Below are 19,812 nucleotides of genomic sequence, written 5' to 3' on the forward strand. Positions count from 1 at the left end.
AAACACCTTCCCAGTTTTTCTTCTGATGAAACTTAGCCATCCTTTGTTTACACCTCAGGGACTTGCTTTCCCTGAGACTGACCCCACAAAGCAACAACTTCATATGTTGCTGGACCTGGAGTTCCTCCACGTTAACACGTTGTGCCTACGGGACAGAGATTGATGTCAGAGAAAGCACCTTCTCCTTGTTCTTGTCCTTTTGTGGTACAAGCCAGTGTCATTGAACAGGACATTAGGAGACCTGAAATCCTTACTCTTTCTATCAATTGGGCAGTCATTTCTGCCCTTCTTTTCTCGCCTTGCTTTGAAAAGAAATGAAACCATTGAATTCGGACCACACAAGCTTATTGACTCCTACTGGGTTTATAGATTTGAAAGTGTGAAAAAACATTTCTGAACTCCCAAGAGAAATGTGGTTTATCCAAGATGTTATTTTAATGGTGAAGTTTGTCATGCTCAGAATGGGGTGCTTTCAAAAGTCAACAGACCTGGAAAAATGTAAATAAATCTTTCTTGACGAGAGAAAGAAAATCCCTAGTTTAGGAACCCTAACACAGCATGAAAGAGTGTCTGCTGATGTTTCAGGCTATGTACCCGTTATTAACCTACGGGTCATTGACAGCAACGTCAACAGATTTTTAATCTTCTGCTCCCAGGGTCGTGGTCAGTCCAGCTCCAAGACATGACAGAATAATATGACCCGCTTTTATGGTTTTAAAGAAAAGTGAGGGAAAGATAGAGGGAACAGTGCTCTAAAAACTTATTACCACCTTCAGCTGGGACTTGAGTTTGAGTTTTTCTTCTGGCTCTTTCCATAATTTGACTTACTATGGAATAAAATAGAATGCTGACTCTGAATATCATGTCTCATACCCTCCCTCATCATCATCTCAGATTTATGGAGTGCTTTAACATGATGTTGTTCCTCAGAGCTGGGTTCTCTCAACATCCCGTTTCACTTTTTTAGCTGCGTTGCTTGCATAAGACACTTAACACCCTTAGTGTTGAGGGTGTTATGTGTCTTATGATGAGCCTTAGTTTGGTCCTCACCGAAATAGGGACAAGATTGGTCCTTGCCCCAGCTGGCTCACAGAGTGTTCATGAGACTTAATTGACCAAGGACATGTAAAGCACTTTGATGAAAAGCATGGTCTTATTAAGGGCTAATAAACATAATTTTGGACCACCTAGAGTAGAAGATGGTAATTTAAAGCCTTGTTGGTTTAATACTTCAAACTATTAGAATTAATAGAAGTACTTTTTGGACTGTCCACAGTTTTATACCATGTGTTCTTTCTACCACTGGACCCCACCATTAGCTCCACTTGAGAATTGATAAAAAGAACTTCTTAATGACAATGATGCTAATAGGGACTTGGCTTTGGAGCAGGGGTTTTTTTGTTGGTTTTTTTTTTTTTTTTTTTTTTTTTTTTTGCGGTACGCAGGCCTCTCACTGTTGTGGCCTCTCCCCGTTGCGGAGCACAGGCTCCGGACGCGCAGGCTCAGCGGCCATGGCTCACGGACCCAGCCGCTCCGCGGCACGTGGGATCCTCCCAGACCGGGGCACGAACCCATGTCCCCTGCATCGGCAGGCGGACTCTCAACCACTGCACCACCAGGGAAGCCCCAGAGCAGGGTTTTATATTATTTTGGAAGCTTGGGATTGATATAATGTCAGTCTCTGATGCAGGAAGCTTTTCCAACTTTAGCCCTTAAATTGGACCAAAGTGGTAGTTTGGACTGTTTGCTACCTGATAGTAAATGGAAACTCTGAGCTCTTTCAAATTGTCTGCGTTATGTACTCTTCCCCGTATCTCTCTTCCTCAAATCTCTCCAACTTTAATTATCATGATCATCATCATCTCTAACTAACACTTCTATAGTACGTACAATGTATCAGGCAACTTTGTGAGTTTGAATTTACATTATGTTGAATTCATTTAATCCTCTCAACAGCCTCCTTTTAAAGAGGCTGTTGGCTCAGGGCAGTTGAAGAATTTGTCCATGTTTCCGTAGCTAGTAGATTGCAAAGCAGGGGTTTATCTTTAAATTTTTTAATTGAAATATAGTTGGTTTACTGTGTTGTGTTAGTTTCAAGTGTACAGCAAAGTGATTCAGTTATACATATAATTTTTCAGATTCTTTTCCATTATAGGTTATGGGTTATTACAATGGGTTATTACAATAAGATATTGAGTATAGTTCATTGTGCTATACAGTAGGTTCTTTTTGGTTATCTATATTATATAGAGTAGTGCGTATATTTTAATCCCAAACTCCTAATTTATCCCTCCCGCCCTTTCCCCTTTGGTAACCATAAGTTTGTTTTCTATGTCTGTGAGTCTGCAAAGCAGGGGTTTAAACCAAGGTAGTCTGGACCCAGATCTCATGTCTTAACAATTCTGCTGAACTGCCTATCTGGCATTGCTTCATGTGCCTGGTTCCAGGAATCCCCAGAGAGATTAAAGTTTTCTAAAAACCTATACCTGCTCTCTTGAGGGCTTAAAAGACTGTAAGACTCCATGCAGGGGCATTTTCTCAGTGTTTTCGTCAGTTTGGGCTGCTATAACAAAATACCATAAACTGGGTGGCTTAAATGACATAAATGTATTTTTCCAAGTTCTGGAGGCTGGAAGTCTGAGATCAGGATGCCAGTATGGTCGGTGTCTGGTGAGGACCCTTTTCTGGCCTGTAGATCACCATCCTCTTGCTGTGTCCTCACATGGCGGAAAGAGAGAGGGTGTCCCTTTCTTATAAAGACACTCCCATCATGGAGGCTCCACCCTCACGGCGTAATTACCTCTCAATGCCCGGACCTCTGAATGCCATCCTCCTGGGGGTTAGGGTTTCAGCATATGAGTTTGAGTGGCCTCTCAGCGGCAATGACTTCTCTTCAGTGACAATCTGTTCTTCTAATTTCCTTCCTCTGGAACAGCCCTCCCTTCCCTAGAGTGCCCAGAAAGACAGAGACTTCGGGAGGAAATGCACCAGAACCGGCCAGTTGGGGACCCGTGGGCCCTGGGGAAGGGGGACCGAGACCCTCTCCCGTGAGGAGGGAGGGGCCAGGTCTAGGGCACCTCAGCCACCGCAGTCCCCTCTGCTCCCAGCTGACGGAGTCGTGGAACAGCGGGAACCGAGGGCAACCTCGTAACTTAGAACCAGCGAGGCAGGCCCGTGCCATTTCCAGAGGTCACGCTGTGCCCTCAGGGCTGGCGAGAAAGTGCAGGACACCCAGGCCCTAGCTAGGTGGGACGGGCTGTGTAACTTGCAGACCACACAAACACAGGGCTCAGGCCCGCATCCCCAGCCCTGGTCTTCCGAGCAGGAAGGGAGGTTAGGTGCAGAACGGAATGGGTAAAACCCAGAGCTCTCACCTCGGTGGATCCATGTTCAGCAGCAAGGAGGATGTCTCAGGGCCATGCATGAAAGATACTGGCCTGTGTGTTCTGCCCCACATGCAGACTTGGGACCTGTGGGGGGGGGGCGGGAGGTTGGTGCGTGGATCCAGTTGTGATAAGGGATGGCGTAAACAAAGGGAAAAGATAGGGACTGGCACATCCATACACCTTTTTGTTGGCACCCCGGGTGCCTTCCTTAATTAACACTTTCTCCTCATCTTTTCTAGCAGCAGTGTCCTTGTGAAACGGATGTTCAGGCCCATGGAAGAGGAGTTTGGTCCAGCTCCTTCTAAGCAGATGAAGGAAGAAGGGATGAAGCGAGGTACCGTTCCCGCTGAGGCCCTCCCCTGGTGTTGCTCCAATTAGGAATGGTGGCGGGGACATTTCACTGAGAAGAGCCCCCGGCCCGGCCCATGTCCCTGTGGATGCGTGCTAGCCTGGGGATGCTTTTATTGACATAGGAAGTCCACAGTCTCCTCCTTTGCCTTAAACCTTATCTTTTTAAACACCCTAAGCAAACATTTATTCTTCCTGGGCACTGATTCTTTCCTTTACCTTGAGGGAAATGTAGTGAATATACTGACTCATCCAGCAGTGAGATATAAGGTTAAAAGAAACTCATGCTGTGTTTGACAATAGCCTCTCATAAGCACCAGCAGCTGAGAATCCTTCAATAGACGCAAACGATTAATCACGGTACAAGTAAGGGAACCTGTTTTCTGTGACATCACAAATTACTCATTTTCTCTCAGTCAGGGATCTTATTCCACTTCACCAAGAGAATAAGAAACAAAGCACAGGCCTGTCAGTGTCTTGCTCAGCATCTCGATGCTGTGCTGACTCATTGTCCCTCCTGGGAGTAAGGGGAAAGGGGAGGTGGTGGCTTTTCTCCCCACATCCTGCTGTAGCCAACACCAAGAGCTTCCAGAGACCTTCTGCTTACAGCACTGGACTTTTAATGAGTCAGGTTACTGTACGTCCACCATCTGCACAGGCTTGAGGTTTTTGTTACTGAGGATTTTTTTTTTTTCCTGTTTGTTGAAATGGGATTTGCATAATGGTCAAGAGCATCCCGTGTAGCCTCCCTCAGCCACCTCGAGTCATGTGACCTTGGGAAGGTCCTCTGCACCTTGGAGTCCTCACTTGTAAAATGGGGTGACAACAGTACCCACCTCACAGAGGGAGGCTTGAGGAGCTAATGTATGTAAGACACTAAACTCAAGTGCCCAGTACATAGTAAGCACTCCATCTTCACTAATATAATTATTAGTTTTATTTTTAGGCCTGGATCTAGTTAAGGAATATTATCATAATTGTGAATGAGTAATGAACATTTCAGAATTCAAAGAGTGTAAATATCTGAGTAGTGTTAATTACAGTAGTAATATTTAAACCTATAAAGGGTTTTCCGACTTCACAGGCTCACCATCAAATATTCGAGTGCATTTTGAGCTCCATTCCTGCATGCCTTTTATATCTCATCCTTTAGAATGAGGGCAATGTTATACGGAAATCAAGGATCACACAGGCCAAAGTAATAGTAGCTTACATCCGTATTTAGTACATGCTGGCTGGTCCAAAGCTTGTGTTTTTCAGATATTTTGAGGTTGTGAAGTCTGCACAAAAATTGCCATCAGGAATTGCTGTGACAAAATGCAAAGTTACGGCCTTTGAAACATCTCAGTCATAGGGACACATGAGGGCACTGCAACCTTCCAGCAATAGAGAACTCGTTCTCCCAGGAGTGGATTTTCTTTGGACAAGGACAGTGGAGTTACTGAGCCCCTCGCCTGGAGCTCCTATGCTGAGCTGGGCTTTGAGGGGCACAAGGAGTCAGGGTCAGTGACAGTGCCCGTTGTTTGTTAAAAGTTCTCCAGGACAGAGAATGGCTGTAATTATCACCAATGCCGTTATTTGTTTTGCCTTTGTAGCCACTTCTCAGGGTGGCTCTCTCAAAGTCACGGGAGTCGGTTGCCTTTGTCTGTACAAGCTCTGGGATGCCTGATAATGGTTACTGCTATCGTTAACAGAGTGATTGTTATCCACAGATACACAGTTAACGAGAGCTGCCTCTCTGGGCAGGCCCTGGGGGTGAGCTGTAAGCCCAGCATGCAGGTGTGGCTATCAACAAGCCCAGCAGGAGATGGTGGCACTGCAGCCCATCAACCCGCTGCCATGCCCCCTTTAACCCATTCCAGGGACTCCTGCAGCAGGAGGAGCAGCCACACTATTTCAAAGACAATGATTTTCCAAGAAGAGGCCTGTAAATCCAATGGAAGCGGCACTCATTTAAATATTGGGCTGGCCAAAAAGTTCGTTCGGGTGGTTCGACCTTTTCGGCTAACCCAATAGAACATAGTTTGGGGTTTCCTTAGGGTCAGCCTATTGGAAATTACATTTTTCTGTTGGGGGTTACAAGAAGAAGTTACAGAATGTTCATCTGTAACAGCCACTGGTGGGAAGCAGTCTCCTGGGGCAGCTGCGTGGGCTCCACAGTCACGGCTTCCCACCCCTTCTCTTTCAGTGCTTTTGTACGTGAGGAAGGAGACGGACGACGTGTTTGACGCCTTGATGTTGAAATCCCCCACCGTGAGAGGCCTGATGGAAGCGGTAAGCAATGAACCCCCTTCAGCCTCCGAGAAACCGGCATGTAGTCTCCTGAGCTGAAACCCATTTATTAAGATGCAGCCTTCGAGATGGCCCTGGAATGAGCTTTCTCAAGGAAAAAGAAAAAGCAGAGATTTTTGGGGATACTGATTTCCACCCTGTCTGGCTTATTATTAGCATCTTACGGAGAAGGAAACTTTGAAAAACTGCCAATTCCCTGTCAGTTTAAGGCTAATCAGAGTAAGATGCCATAGAGAAAGTTTAAACTGTGAGTTTCCATTTGTCTCTTTGCATGAAACCAAATTAGATACGTTTAACTTTCCAAACCTATACAGAACAAAAACGATTAGGAAGTGTCTTGCCAGCTGCAATAGTGTAATCCAAAATAAAATATGACCTCTTTTGGTTAAGGAAAAAATATAAATTGCAGAGTTATAAAGTGATTTAAGTAAGATTCTGAAATCTCTCCCTCCCTTCTCATCCCCTGTTTAGTCTAGCATTACCCAACCTGGGCTCAGGAAGTTATTTTATGTTTTATCCATGTATTATCCATCTGAATATGACTCTACATTGAATATGATATCTGACTCCCCTGTACAACCATATTGTAGAAGATCCAGGGTTTTTGTGGTGATGAAGACAACAGGACTGCCAAGGGACAGTCTAGAATTTTTGTTGGTCTGGAAAACTGCTACATTGAAACAGCATATTGGGCTATGGAGTAATATGTGAAAATGTGTAGGACAGTGACTCTAAGTGGAATCATACACTATGTTGTCTTTTGTGGATGATTTCTTTCACTTTGCATAATGTTTCTGAGGTTCATCTATGTTGTGGTATAAATCAGTACTTCATTCTTTTCTATGGCTGAATAATATTCCAGTGTATGGATATACCACATTTCGTTTTTCCATTCACCAGTTGATGGACATTTGGATTTCCCCCCCCCCACCTTTTGGCTATTGTGAATAGTGCTGCAAAGAACATCCAGGTACAGGTGTTTGTTTGAATACTTGTTTTCAATTCTTTGGGGTGTATACTGAGGAGTGGAATTGCTAGCCAGAGATGTAAGGTCACATTGTATAATCATACAATTTATAGGAAATATCAAGAACAGGCAAATCCATTGAGACAGAAAGCAGATTAGTTGTTGCCAGGAGTTGGGTGAAAGGTGAATGAGAAACGTCTACTTAGTTTCCTTTTGGGGTGATGAATTGTTCTGGAACTACATAGTCCTGACGTTTGCAGAACACTGTGAATGTACTAAATGCTACTGAATTGTACACTTTAAATGGTTTAAGTGGGGGAATTTATATGATATGTAAAAAAATTATTTATTTGTTCACCTGAAATTTTTTTTAAAAAGCACAAGAATGTTACCAGTGTGGTTGGCATCGTTAGGCAATTCAGAGCAGGGCATGGAGGACCACCCTCTAAGAAACACTTGGCTGGATGGTTTGGTAATCTCTTCTGTTCTCAGGATTTGTCATTGGCATGGAGTTTGTTGTCACTCAATCTGACCCCCCCATAAGGGGAAAACAAAACCAGAAATGAACACAACAAAAAGTATCAGTCTATCTCTCTTCAAATGAACTAGGATTTTTTTAAATGACCCTAAAATGACTGGAAGATTGATTTATGAGCTACAGAAGCCCTTTGAACAAATTTCATACCTTTAATCTGGCCTTTAAGATCATATTACTGAAACTGACTTACCTAGGATGGTGGTGAAGCTGAAAATTACTTTAGCAGCTGTTTTGAATGCATATTCCCAGTCATCAACCCCAGATTCCCGTTCTGCTGAAGTGGAGGTTGGGGAGGGCGGTGGAGCAGCAGGAATCTGGTTTTTGGTGTTTTTTTTTTTTTTGCGGTATGCGGGCCTCTCACTGTTGTGGCCTCTCCCATTGTGGAGCACAGGCTCCGGACGCGCAGGCTCAGCGGCCATGGCTCACGGGCCCAGGCTCTCCGCGGCATGTGGGATCTTCCCGGACTAGGGCACGAACCCACGTCCCCTGCATTGGCAGGCGGACTCTCAACCACTGTGCCACCAGGGAAGCCCAGGAATCTGTAGTTTTAACAGTTCTTCAGGGTATTCTGAGATCAGCCAGGTGTGAGAACCACTAACCTAAATCAATTCTGAACTGATTCATTACGCCTTTTTCCTTAGTGTCTTCCTTTCCTGTTTGTGACATCTGGCTAGTTCTACAAGTGTTCTGTAGCTGTGGTCTCGCTGGATCACAGTGGGGTTAAATATCACCTTCACTTCCACCCAAACAATCCCTGAGTTAACTCTGCTGTTTTGTTTCTCTCTTCTCCAATAGAATGTAAAGTTCATAAGAACAGGGGCTTTGTCTCTTGCTGTTTTCTGTGTATCCCCAGGTGTTTGAGCATATATATTTGTTGACTGAATTGAGCATCCACTGTGTATGTACCACCATGCCAAGTGCTATGGGTGGCATGTATTTCACATGCATTGCTTCACTTGAGCTTCACTATATCTCTGTGAACTTGGCAGGTCAGATGTCATCACCGTCATTTACAGATGTGGGGTTTCCTGAGCTCCACAGAGTGGCAGAGCCAGCTTAAGCCCTTGAGCAACTTAAGTCCACTTAGGGAGACGTCCACACATGAAAAGTTATTACAAGAAGAATAACCATTCCAAGTCACAGCTCACAACAACTAAAGGAAAGAAGCTTAGGCAATAGTAAGCCATCAGGCAAGAAGTAGTGTGTATGATGGTTGATCCCACACAGTCAGGGTTCAAACCCTAGCTCTGACACTTCAGAGTAGTGTGACCCTGGGCAAGTTACTCAACCTCTCCGTACCCCAGGTTCATCGTTTCTGAAATGAGAATAATAATAATGTGGGATATTATTATGAAGATAGATACTGATAAAATGAGATGTAGGGTTGTTTCGAGGATTAAATGAGTTTCTATACAAGGTGTTTAAAGTAGCACAAAGAAACACTGTATAGGGAGTTCCCTGATGGTGCAGTGGTTGAGAATTTGCCTGCCAATGCAGGGGACACAGGTTTGATCCCTGGTCCGGGAAGATCCCACATGCCATGGAGCAACTAAGCCTGTGCGCCACAACTGCTGAGCCCACGTGCTCTAGGGCCCATGTGCCACAACTACTGAGCCCGTGTGTTGCAACTACTGAAGCCCACACGCCTAGAGCCCGTGCTCCACAACAAGAGAGGCCACCACAATGAGAAGCCTGCGCACTGCAACAAAGAGTAGCCCCTGCTCGCCGCAACTAGAGAAAGCCCGCGCACAGCAACGAAGACCCAATGCAGCCAGAAAAATAAATAAAATTTTAAATACAGAAACACTGTATAAGTGAATATATATATGTAGTAGATGGCTGTAAGTGCTATGGGGTGGAGAGGCAGACTGAGATTCCCTCAAGCCAAAGGGGCTAGAGAAGGGTGTTCTCCCCTGGTGAAGCTGGCTGGGTGCACAGGGAAAAGGTGGCTCATGGCCCCAGTAGCACCCCCTTCTATGCAGCTGAGTCATTCATGCATGGAGGTGCAGGCCTGTCCTCCCCAGTTCTATTGACAGGTCAAATGTAGCCACCTAGGAAGTATTTATAAGCAAGAGCCACCCCTTTTTCAAAAGTGCATCTTAGAGCCCACACTGAACAGTTTATAATTCCACATAAAAGTCATCGGCCTCCAGAGCTGGCAGTTGTGTTGGATGCCTCTAGACCAGGCAGACAGAGTCCTACATTGGTGAAAACCAATGGAAATCTCTAGTTCTGCCTGTCACATATCTGAGGTTTCTGGGCAAAGAGAACTCTCCACAAAGTAAAAGTCTAAAAGTTCCAGATCATCAGATAGCCAGTAACACACTGATGAGATATGTCCAAGACCTAGGATCCTCTTGGGTGTCAAGGAAGTCTTAGGGGTCCTTAAAAATATTGATCATGAGCTTTTAAAAATGATGGACATATACGAGCAGTTCAGACTACTTGAAAAACACAAAGAAAAAACCAAGCAGTCCTAATGCCCCCGCTCTGAGAACTATCACGAAGCGTGTGCTTGCCACGCACACGGAAGGGGAGTGTTGTGGTGACACCATCCAGCTCCTGGGCAGAAGGATTCCTTCCGTAATCTCCCGACAGATGGCCAGCTTCCTCCACATGCTATCCTGCATGGTCTCACTTCTTTCCAGGCTTCCGGATTTGGCAAAGCCCACTTCCTTGCCTGGCATGGAGGCAGAGGACGCCGTGTTAGGGTGGCATTTTATCCAGCTGCCTCTGCCTTTGCCTTTGACAACTGCACAGGGGGCAGGACTTTGTCCTCCTGGAGACCGTTGCCCTCCGCAGCCTGATGCCCGTGTCAACTTTGCCAGTTGCTTCTTGGTACTGGATGGGGTCCATGAGCCCTGCTTCAAACAGGCCCAGCATATGCCCCTTTTCTCTATGAGCTTAGAATCTGAAACCAGACCGCCAGACTGTTACCTTTTAAATCCTGTCTCTGCCACTTCCTAGTTGAGGGACCCTGATTACTTAATGAGTGTTAAGCCTGAGTTTCCTTGCCCAAGAAACAGGTCTCATAAAAACACCTATTCTGTTGCAATGATGTGAGAATTGAGCGAGTTAACAGATGCAGAACTCCCTGTGCTGATATGCTAAACACTTAGTAAGCACTCAGTGAATGCTGGCTGCTACTCCCGGCAGATATGCAGGTTTATGCAAATTTCCTGACTCTTATCAACTGATCTGTGAGCTGAGGTATATGCGTTCATGCTTTGGCAAAAACTGGGAGTCAAACCCCTGAAAAGAGAAGATCCAAGAATCAGGTTCACCTCTCTTTCAGAAAAGGGGGACTAAGAGATATGAACTTGCTGATGTTGAGTCGAAAAAGGAACACACTTTATTTTTCCATTTATATTTAAAAAGAAGCTCCTAATGACACCAACCAAAGTTCAAAACCCAACGCTTGCAGGCCAAGCAACTCACAACGATAAATGTTTTGGTTTTTATTTATTTTACTTTGTAGTTTCCTCTTTCTCTTTAGTTTTGCAGTTGGATTAAGTCACTGTTTTTCATCTTTTCTTGAAAGTTATTCTTTACTTTCCCTCAATTGTTTCAGTCTCTTCTCCTTATTGCTCTGTGATTTGAAGATAAATTTCCAGCTGTCTTCCACACTACTACTCTCTAGCTCCCACCACCCCCGGGTGAGAAAAGACCTTTAGAGCCTTCATTTTTCCCCTCTCTTCCCCTCCTCCGCTCACTAGGATGAGTCCGCTGAAATGTTTACCCCACGCTGTTCCCACACACTCCAGGCTTCTTGTTGTTGCTGTTGTTTAGTACTTTCTCTCTAGGACACAATTAGATTTTTCCTTCCATTATGTTCTTTTTACTTCAAGAATCCTTATTTAACACTTATTTCACATTCCCAGTCCATTTAACTATATATAGGTAGTTATACATACCTTATCTATATATGGACCATATATATCTATATATATACATTATGTATGGATATATAACTAGAGATCTATAGTTATATAGAGAGTATATATAGTCTTCATGTGTGTGTTTGTGTGTGTGTATACGTATATATATATTTATGGTACAACACTGGATTGCTTGTTTTCTTCCCCCTTTGCTTTGCTGAAGTCTTTGTTCTGATGCATATTCAGTTTAGCTAGAGTTTTGTGAGTATTTTCCTCAAATGGGATATTTGGGTGAAATGCATTTCTTACATGCCATTCTTTAACCTGTGAGGGAGAGCTTGTACAGAATTCTTGGGGTAAAGTCCCTTCTTTCAGTAGTCTGTAGGGGTTATTCCAGTTTGGTTTCTAGTGCTGCAGATGAGAAGACTGAAGCCAGGTTCATTCTTTTCTTTTTTTGGTAACTTATACTTTCTGTCTGGGAGGTTCCAGGATGTTTTATTTTCATTACCCTTGGAGATCTGGCACTTTTCAGAATGGCCAGATGCATGGGTCTTTTCTCATTGATCCTTCCAGGGATTCAGGATACCCCTCCTATCTAAAAACATGGGTCTTTCCTCTATTATTTGTTTAATTGTTTCCTCTTCTCCATTTGCTCCTTTTTCTGTCTGGGACTTTGGATAGTCACATCAGGTATGGCTGTCTCTATTCTTCAAACCTCTTTTTTCCCTTCATGATTTCCATCTATGCTACGTGTCTTTGCTCTGCACTTGAAATGGTTTTTCTAATCGATCTTTCCTAACGCGATTGGTTTGCTGGATCGACCACCTGGCCTTCAATTCATTTATTGACCTTTACAGATTTTTTAGTTCAATAATCATATATTTAGATCAGAATTTACACTTGTGTGCTGTACAGCAGTCTTCATAAGTGCTCTTTTATGTTCTGTTCACACGGATGCCGTCCACGTAAGTTCTGTCCCATTTTCTTTGCTGCCCGCAGGCCGTGTTATTTTATGTGTTGGGCTCATTTGGGCTCCAGTATGGCTGTGAGGCAGTTCCATCAGTGACGGAGCAGTGATGTGCGACAGGCAGGCCATTTGCTTCCCAGTCTACCTTTGCTGTCTCAGCCCTCGGCCCACCTGTTCTGCTCCTTTGGGGCTTGGGGGAGGGGGTGGGAGTTCTTCCTGGGCAGTGTAAGGGATGGATGGGTGGGAATCCGATTCTCTGGAGAATAAGCTCTTCCCAGGAGTCAAAGCTATCCCACCTTTGTCCCAGGGCTCTTTGGCTTCTTTTCCTAGCCCCTGCTTGACTGCCCAGTAGTCCAAGTCCCAAACCTCACCTGCGCTGTTTGTAAGCCCTGCCAGCCACTGGGCTCACGAGAGGTGGGTGGCTTGGATTTGGGAGAGGAAAAGCATTTTGGGTAGGCATCTCCAGAATCCATCTCTAAACTATTATTATATCACTTTATATTTATAGTTTTATATTTATAAAACTGAATCATGGTCACTGTAAAAATAAATAGTACAGAATTGTACAATGTGAAAAGAAAAAGAATCTCTTTGTTTCTGTCCATTCTTCCAGGGTAGCCACTGTTAATAGATTGGTGGGTCTTTCAGATATTTTCTATTTACTTACATATATACTTTTTAAAAAATACAAGTGGGATCACACTATATACAGCGTTTTGCAATTTGTGTTTTTTCACTTAGTATGTTAAGGACATTTTTTTCATATAGGCATCCTGCATTTCTTTTAATGATTGCATGACGGCGTGGTTTTCAACTGTGCAAATATCAAAATGTGCTTAATGAATGTGTTATATACAGTTATCTGTGTTATGAACAGTGATGCTTTGAAGAGCTTTGCATACATCTGAGTGTATTTCTGTACACCAAATTACTAGATGTGGACTATATGGGTCAAAAGATACATGCCTTTTAAATTTCAATAGCTTCTATCAAATTTCCCTCCAGAAAGATTGAGCTTGTTGCTCTCCTATCTATGGGTTATGAGAGTTGCTGTTTCTTATTCTTTGGCTGGCACTGTATTATCAATTTTTCAGTTTTTGTTAATCTCATAGATTAAAGGTAGTATCCTGCTGTTGTTTTAATTTGAATTTTTAAATTAATAGTGAGGCGGTGCATTTTCTTATTTGCTTATTGTCCTATTGGATTTTTTCTGTGAATTACTTCTTTATGTTGTTGTCTTCCTTTTCCCATTGAATTGTTAGTCTTTTTCTTTCTTTTAATTGAAGCATGGTTGATTTACAATATTATGTTAGTGTCAGGTGTACAGCAAAGTGATTCAGTTATACATATATATTTTTCAGATTATCTTGCATTATAGGTTATTATAAGGTATTGAATATAGTTCCCTGTGCTATACAGTAGGGCCTATTGATTATCTATTTTATATACAGTAGTGTGTATCTGTTGATCCCAGACTCCTAATTTATCCCTCCGTCCCCCCTTTCCCCTTTGGTAACCGTAAGTTTGTTTTTCTATGTCTGCTTGAGTCTGTTTCTGTTTTGTAAATACATTCATTTGTATTAAAGAATATGGACTGATTCACGAACTTGCACGTTATCCATGTGCAGGGTCCATGCTCATCTTCTCTGTAGCGTTCCAATTTTAGTATATGCGCTGCCAAAGGGAGCATGTTAGTCCTTTTTTTTAAATTTGGAGGTGTTCTTTCTAACTTAAGAAAGTTAGTTCCATGTCTGTCATTTGTGTTGCAAAAATGTTTCCCAGTGTATTGTTTGTCCTCAGCTTTTTGGGTGGTTTTGCCTATACTGGTATTTTTCATTTTATGCTGCTTTATCAACATTTTGGCCTTTTTTTCTGCAGGTTTCATAGCTTGCTTGGCATCTTCCTTACTTAAAGATGATATGTATACAAAGAATTGATTCATGGTTTCTTCTTGCATGGTTTCACCTTTTCCCTGTAAATCTTTGGTGATATTTATTTTGATGGAAGTCGTGGAGAAGGGATCTGACTTGTTAATTTTTTCCTATATGGCTACCTATTTAATCCAACATCATGATTAGAGTCCATCTTTTTCTGACTGGCCTGAAATGACACCTTTATCATTGATTAAATTCTCCTGTGGGTGAATTTTTTGTTGACTGATTTATGGTTTGTCCAAAGGGAAAACCTTGCAAGTGAGCCTTTTTGAGAGCCTGACTCATGAGTGAAGGCCACTGGCACCCAGAAACATTTCCAGGACAGTGAAGTTGGAATTTTCTCTCATCTCTACTTGGCTCCCCTTCCACACTCACCTGCCTTTTTGTTATTGGTTGCAGATATCTGAGAAATATGGGCTGCCCGTGGAAAAGATAACAAAGCTTTACAAGAAAAGCAAAAAAGGGTAAGAAAGAAACGGAACTTAAATTGATTTCCCAATCAGATATGTCTATACAGTGCCTTAAAAAAAAAACAAGATGGTGCCCGTCTTTCGTTAGTTCTGTTGTCTGCCTTTTATAAAAATTTGTCATCCTTCCAAAGGCGTGCTGAGCAGCTTACATGGGCCACGCATTTTAAAGACCTTTAATGAGAGAGAGCAGGGGGTGAGAGTGCATTGTCATGACGTCAGCTGAGATGCCACCCTCCAATGACAGGATTAGTGGGTAGAAGAGAGGGGTCTGAAAGTGGTGAGAGTGGCCCTGGGGACAGTGGCAAGGTCGCCCTTCTGCAGAGAGCAGAGTTTATAGGGAATCAAGTGCTGCTCTTGGGGCTGGTTTCAGGGCAGCACAGTAGGAATACAAAGGATTCAGGGCATAGAGGATCCTTCTGAGGTCATGACTAACATAATGATCGAAATGATTACTGGACCTGCTTGTTCTCACTGTTAAGAACAACAGCTCTCATTTATCTGGTGCTCAGTAGGTTCTGGGTCCCCTGCTAAGTGCTTTATGTGTATTGTTCTATTATTCCTCACCACTCAGTGAGGTAGATTCTTATCCATAATTTATTGCTGATGGAGGCTAAGCAACTTGCCCAAAGTCTCATGTTCAGTAGGTGAGGCGCAGATTTAACCCAGGTCCGTGGCCCCAAAGCCCTAGTGTTTATGTTTAGCTCGCACATCTGCTGTCTCCAGCCCTCCCAGGGCCTCCTGTGTATGAGGCTCCAAGTTTAGTTGCCACGGAGCTGGATTTAGTGCCAGGAGAGGGTCTCCATTAGAGTCAGCTTCTGGAGCTATTTTCTTACAAAAAGCAGAAATAGGTCTTTAAACTCTTCTCTGGGCCTCTTTCATAAAGGAAATTGATTATCTGGGATACTCAGGCTTTTTGAGTGATGTGGTCTCTCGGTTAATTTGGAGCCAAGCAGGAAACCCTTTCCACTTGAGCCCTGGTTGAAAAGCTCACTAAAATGCATGTTACAGTTCTTTCCAAAGTCAGTGCAAGAGGCTGAGTGTATTCCTTCGCTGGTGAGATTTGAGCGGTGTCTCAAGGTCTCATGTTGAGCAGAAACCCTGTGTCGATGCACATGCCGATGGTAACATTTCACTTCCACTGAGCCCTGTCTCAGGCCCTGGGCTAAATACTTTAATCCTAACAACAACTGTCTAAAGCAGGGTTGTTATTCTTATTTTTGTGGAAAGGCTAAACAACTTGCCTGATGACACATAGCTGTAAAATGAGAGTCAGTTCTCAAACCAAAATCTGACTTCAGAGAAGGGGATTGGTTCAAGGACTTCCAAATCATAGACAGGCCCTGGAAGTTGTTGGTTTTCTTAAAACCAAACCCAACACAGATGGTTAACCAAGGAGTAGGTCACATGTGGTAAAAGTATGAACTTCAGAGTGAGGCAAAGACAGTTTCAAAACCTAGCTCGGCCGTGAACCAGCTGAGTGAACTTGGGGACACGATCTCACCTTGCTGAGCTCAGGTTTCTCATTTGCCACGTGGTGATGCCCGCACCTGCCTTCAAGGTTGCCCTGAGGACTGAACACAAGGTCTCCAAAACACTGGAACACACTACATGCTTGAGGAAGGGTACCTGCAGCTCTTGTTTATTTTCCTCTTCTCCTAAGTGTGGAGTACTTTTTTAAAATGCATTTTCAAGAGGCAATATGGTTTAATGAAAATAGTTCGGGGACCTGGCCCTGTCAATAGCTAACTTTGTGATTTCAGGCTCTGTTAACTTCTCGGCAGTACTTTACCAATCTAGAAAGCAAAAGGTTTGGGTTGAATGAGCTCTGAAATCCTGTTTCATAAGGAGTTAGTTCTGAGAAATCGAGGGTTTGCTTTCCTCCAAGTGGCTTCTGGGGGCCAGTTTGGGGGCCGCTGCAGAGTGGGAGCCTCTCTCCCTGCCTGTCTCCTCTCCCCTCCAGCCCCCGCCCCCCTTCCTGGCCTCCCTTGCAACAGCATGGCTGAGGGAGCCCCCAGCCTGGAGCCTGCCCTTGCACGAGCGCCTTGGTCACGGCCTCTCTGTCCCCCCATCCCCGGCAGCATCCTGGTGAACATGGATGACAACATCATCGAACACTACTCGAATGAGGACACCTTCATCCTCAACATGGAGAGCACGGTGGAAGGCTTCAAGATCACGCTCACGGAGATCTGAGCCCCGCTCCGGGCAGCAGCCCTCAGGGCCTTTCTCCCCGGGGCAGCCGGAAGCCCGGGCCCTGCAGACCCACCTAGCCCATCTCATGACTGCTGTTACACGACCGCGCTGGGGAGCGGGCCGAGGCCCCAAGCCCCGTGTATGGTCCGCCTGCCGGCTCCTGCCATGGAGCCGCAGCCCGAGCCCCTCGGGAAAGGGCCTTGCGCCTGTTGGATCCTTATTTATTGTCCACCTTTCTCCGGAAGCCCAGGGCCCAGGCCCGCCAGGGCTCTGCAGGTCACTGCTGGCTCCAGGTGCCACCGTCCAGAGCCCTCCCCTTCAATCCATTCATCCCGAAGGGCCTGAGGATGCTCGCCCCTGCCGTCTCACCGCCTCACGTCTCCTGAGTGGACGGACAGAACGAGCCGTTGCCTTCATCAGAGGTTGGGGGAGAGGTGGAGGCCCCTTCCTGGTTAGAAATCTTCAGGCTGTCGGGGACGGTCATCTCGCCGATACCCCCAGGGGTTCCCGGCGAGTGGCCAGCAGGCCGTGTACAGGAAGACATTCAGCCACTGTGTAATTAGTAAGTAACCTAGAAGGTGTGCCTGGCTACCCGTGTACATAGTGTTTATAATATGGCAATAATATATTCTACCTGTGCTATGTGGGCATGTTTACTGCCACTGGCCGGGGGAGGCACATACCTGGAGACCCTGCTTTCTCCAAGAGGCTTCTGCCTCTGTGCCATTCAGGAGACGTGCTGGGCGACGGAAGTGGCCTTCGGGGTGTCGGGTGACTGCAGTGGGCGCCGAGACAGCTACTCCCGTGGGCACGCGCGGGGCCTTGGTCCCTGTCCGCAGAGGGCGCCCTGTTCCCTCTCCACGGGCACTGCCCGCCCCGGAGGCCACTGAGTTTATCTCACAGCGATGCGCTTTGCCTGACCCTCCCTCTGAGTGGTCTTGTGGCAAAGGTCAGATTGAGGCCCCAGCTCCTCCCGCTTTGGTGTCGGCACCGCCTGAACTTTCTGGAGAGACCGCAGGGGAGTTGCCACCAGGCCCCGTCTCTTGGGCCCGCTGCAGAACTCCTTGGCTATCGTGAGGATCCTGGCCACTGTGAGTGCCTCGCAGTTTACAAGCACGTCCTTCATCACAAGTGGCCCCCTTAAAGCCCAACTGCGGTCCTGAGAGCGAGGCCGACAGTTCAGCTCTGGGTCTCCAGGCCATGGCGGCCTCCCGGGGCTCAGCCAGCACAGGAGAGGCCGGGCTCCGCCACCTCTGCTCCCAGCTGCTGGGTGTGGAGGGAGCGAGCGAGGACGCCCCAAGAGCCCTGGCTCTTCGGAAAGCAGCGTCCAGGGGAAGACGGAGAGAGGTGGTTTGCCCTCCTCCTGGGTGCCCTGGCAGATGAAGAGGAAAAGAAACGCTTCCCCAAACGATCACGATGTCATGGACCGTCCAGGCCACAGTTCTCTTTGAGGGAACAGGAACATGGTCTAGGGGTCTGTGTTCACCTTTGTGGGTTGAAGCACTAGCTTTCTACTAGAGAGCACACCCTCCACCCAAGGTCCCAGGTCTAGGACAGGTTCTCTGTAAGGACCCATTTGTTTGTAAAGCACTTTGATGTCTTACCTGGGGGCTTTCTCTTCAAGGGCTCCCTGCCCTCCCACCCCATTGCCCCTGAGGCCCAGAGCCTGATGGAAGGGCTGCTTCCAGTCCAGCTGTTTGTCCTGGAGGCTGCAGAGGATTTGAGTCGAATGGCGGGCAGGTGCGGAGCCTAGGAAGATCTCTGGGTGTGGTGAGCAGGCACCTTTCCGTGTCTTCTGGACACATCACTTCTCTCCGTGGTGCCAAAGGTTACATGCTGGATTCACCTCTCCTCCAGTCTGTTGCCTCCTCCTCCACTCTGTGACTGCCATGCTCTGGACTGGCATCTTGGGGACCCTCCTGGGTACTAATGGGGCTCATTGTTGGGAGTGCATGATGTACAATGCGCCTCCCATGCTCCTTGCCTGAGGGCTGGTTTCAGACGTGATCGGCAGACGTAATGGCGAATACTATTGGGCTGGGGCACAGCACTCCAGAGTAGGAAAAAGAGAAAATCTTTCTTTGGCAATCTGACACGGGTTACCTGGCCTTCTCTCTCCAGCCTCTGTGGAAAAAAATGTTGGCTGATCCTGCCCTAGGCAGAAGATGAATCAAAGAGGCTTTTGCCTTTGTCCCAGGTCCCTGGGCAATGATCGCGGTGACCACTGCCAGAACAAAGCATATGAGGTCAGTGCCAGCAAAGGGTGGTGCAGAGTGTCCCATCTCATTTGATCTGTCCCCATCTTACCATGTACCCTCTGTGTTCTCGGTGTGCCCATGGCTTAGCTTCGATGTGGCCTTCACTATGTATATGAGCAGAGCTTTGATGAGCAAAATTGTCCAAGAAAAACACTCCAGAGAGATAGGAAAACTTGCCTCCTCTTCTTTTTTTGGTCCCTTAATAAATAAGCTTTAAAAAAAACATTCATGTAAGACGAGGGACATGTGAAACAAGTGTTTTTCTTATACTTACCCAAATTGCTTACTTTACGGGTGTTTAGAAACTGGGTCCAACAGAAAAATGCAGTCGGGTGTCATCTTGGAATTAGATCCTAAAAGACTAAGGCACGTCCCAGCCCAGAAACTTAAGGACCATGAACTGAATCAAACATTTATTTTCCTTCTTATTTAAAATTACGCGAATGCAACAGAAGCAGAGGGCTTGTGCCAAATTCTATGAACAGCCCTTTCTTAAAGACAAGCAAGGAAGACTGCTAGATGGACAATTTGCTCTCGTGTTAAAAAACAAAAAAACAAAAAAAAACAAAGGCAAATGTAAC

General features: G+C 45.5%; 1 protein-coding gene and 1 non-coding gene across 2 annotated transcripts in view; one reads left to right on the forward strand and one right to left on the reverse strand.

Moving 5' to 3' along the window:
- GRHL2 (grainyhead like transcription factor 2) overlaps positions 1–16,973 on the forward strand; it is a 115,205-nt gene extending 98,232 nt beyond the window's left edge. Inside the window, exons 12-15 of the mRNA XM_060116037.1 lie at positions 3,626–3,720; positions 5,923–6,008; positions 14,710–14,774; positions 16,859–16,973. Of these exons, the coding sequence (XP_059972020.1) occupies positions 3,626–3,720; positions 5,923–6,008; positions 14,710–14,774; positions 16,859–16,973 (361 nt within the window). The remainder of the gene's footprint in view (positions 1–3,625; positions 3,721–5,922; positions 6,009–14,709; positions 14,775–16,858) is intronic.
- On the reverse strand, positions 13,960–14,064 carry LOC132501120 (U6 spliceosomal RNA). Its single transcript, XR_009534158.1, has one exon. It is a non-coding gene; the product is annotated as a U6 spliceosomal RNA (small nuclear RNA).
- Positions 16,974–19,812: the final 2,839 nt, after the last annotated feature.

Source organism: Mesoplodon densirostris, chromosome 13 (assembly GCF_025265405.1).
Source record: "Mesoplodon densirostris isolate mMesDen1 chromosome 13, mMesDen1 primary haplotype, whole genome shotgun sequence".
Lineage (NCBI taxonomy): Eukaryota > Metazoa > Chordata > Mammalia > Artiodactyla > Ziphiidae > Mesoplodon > Mesoplodon densirostris.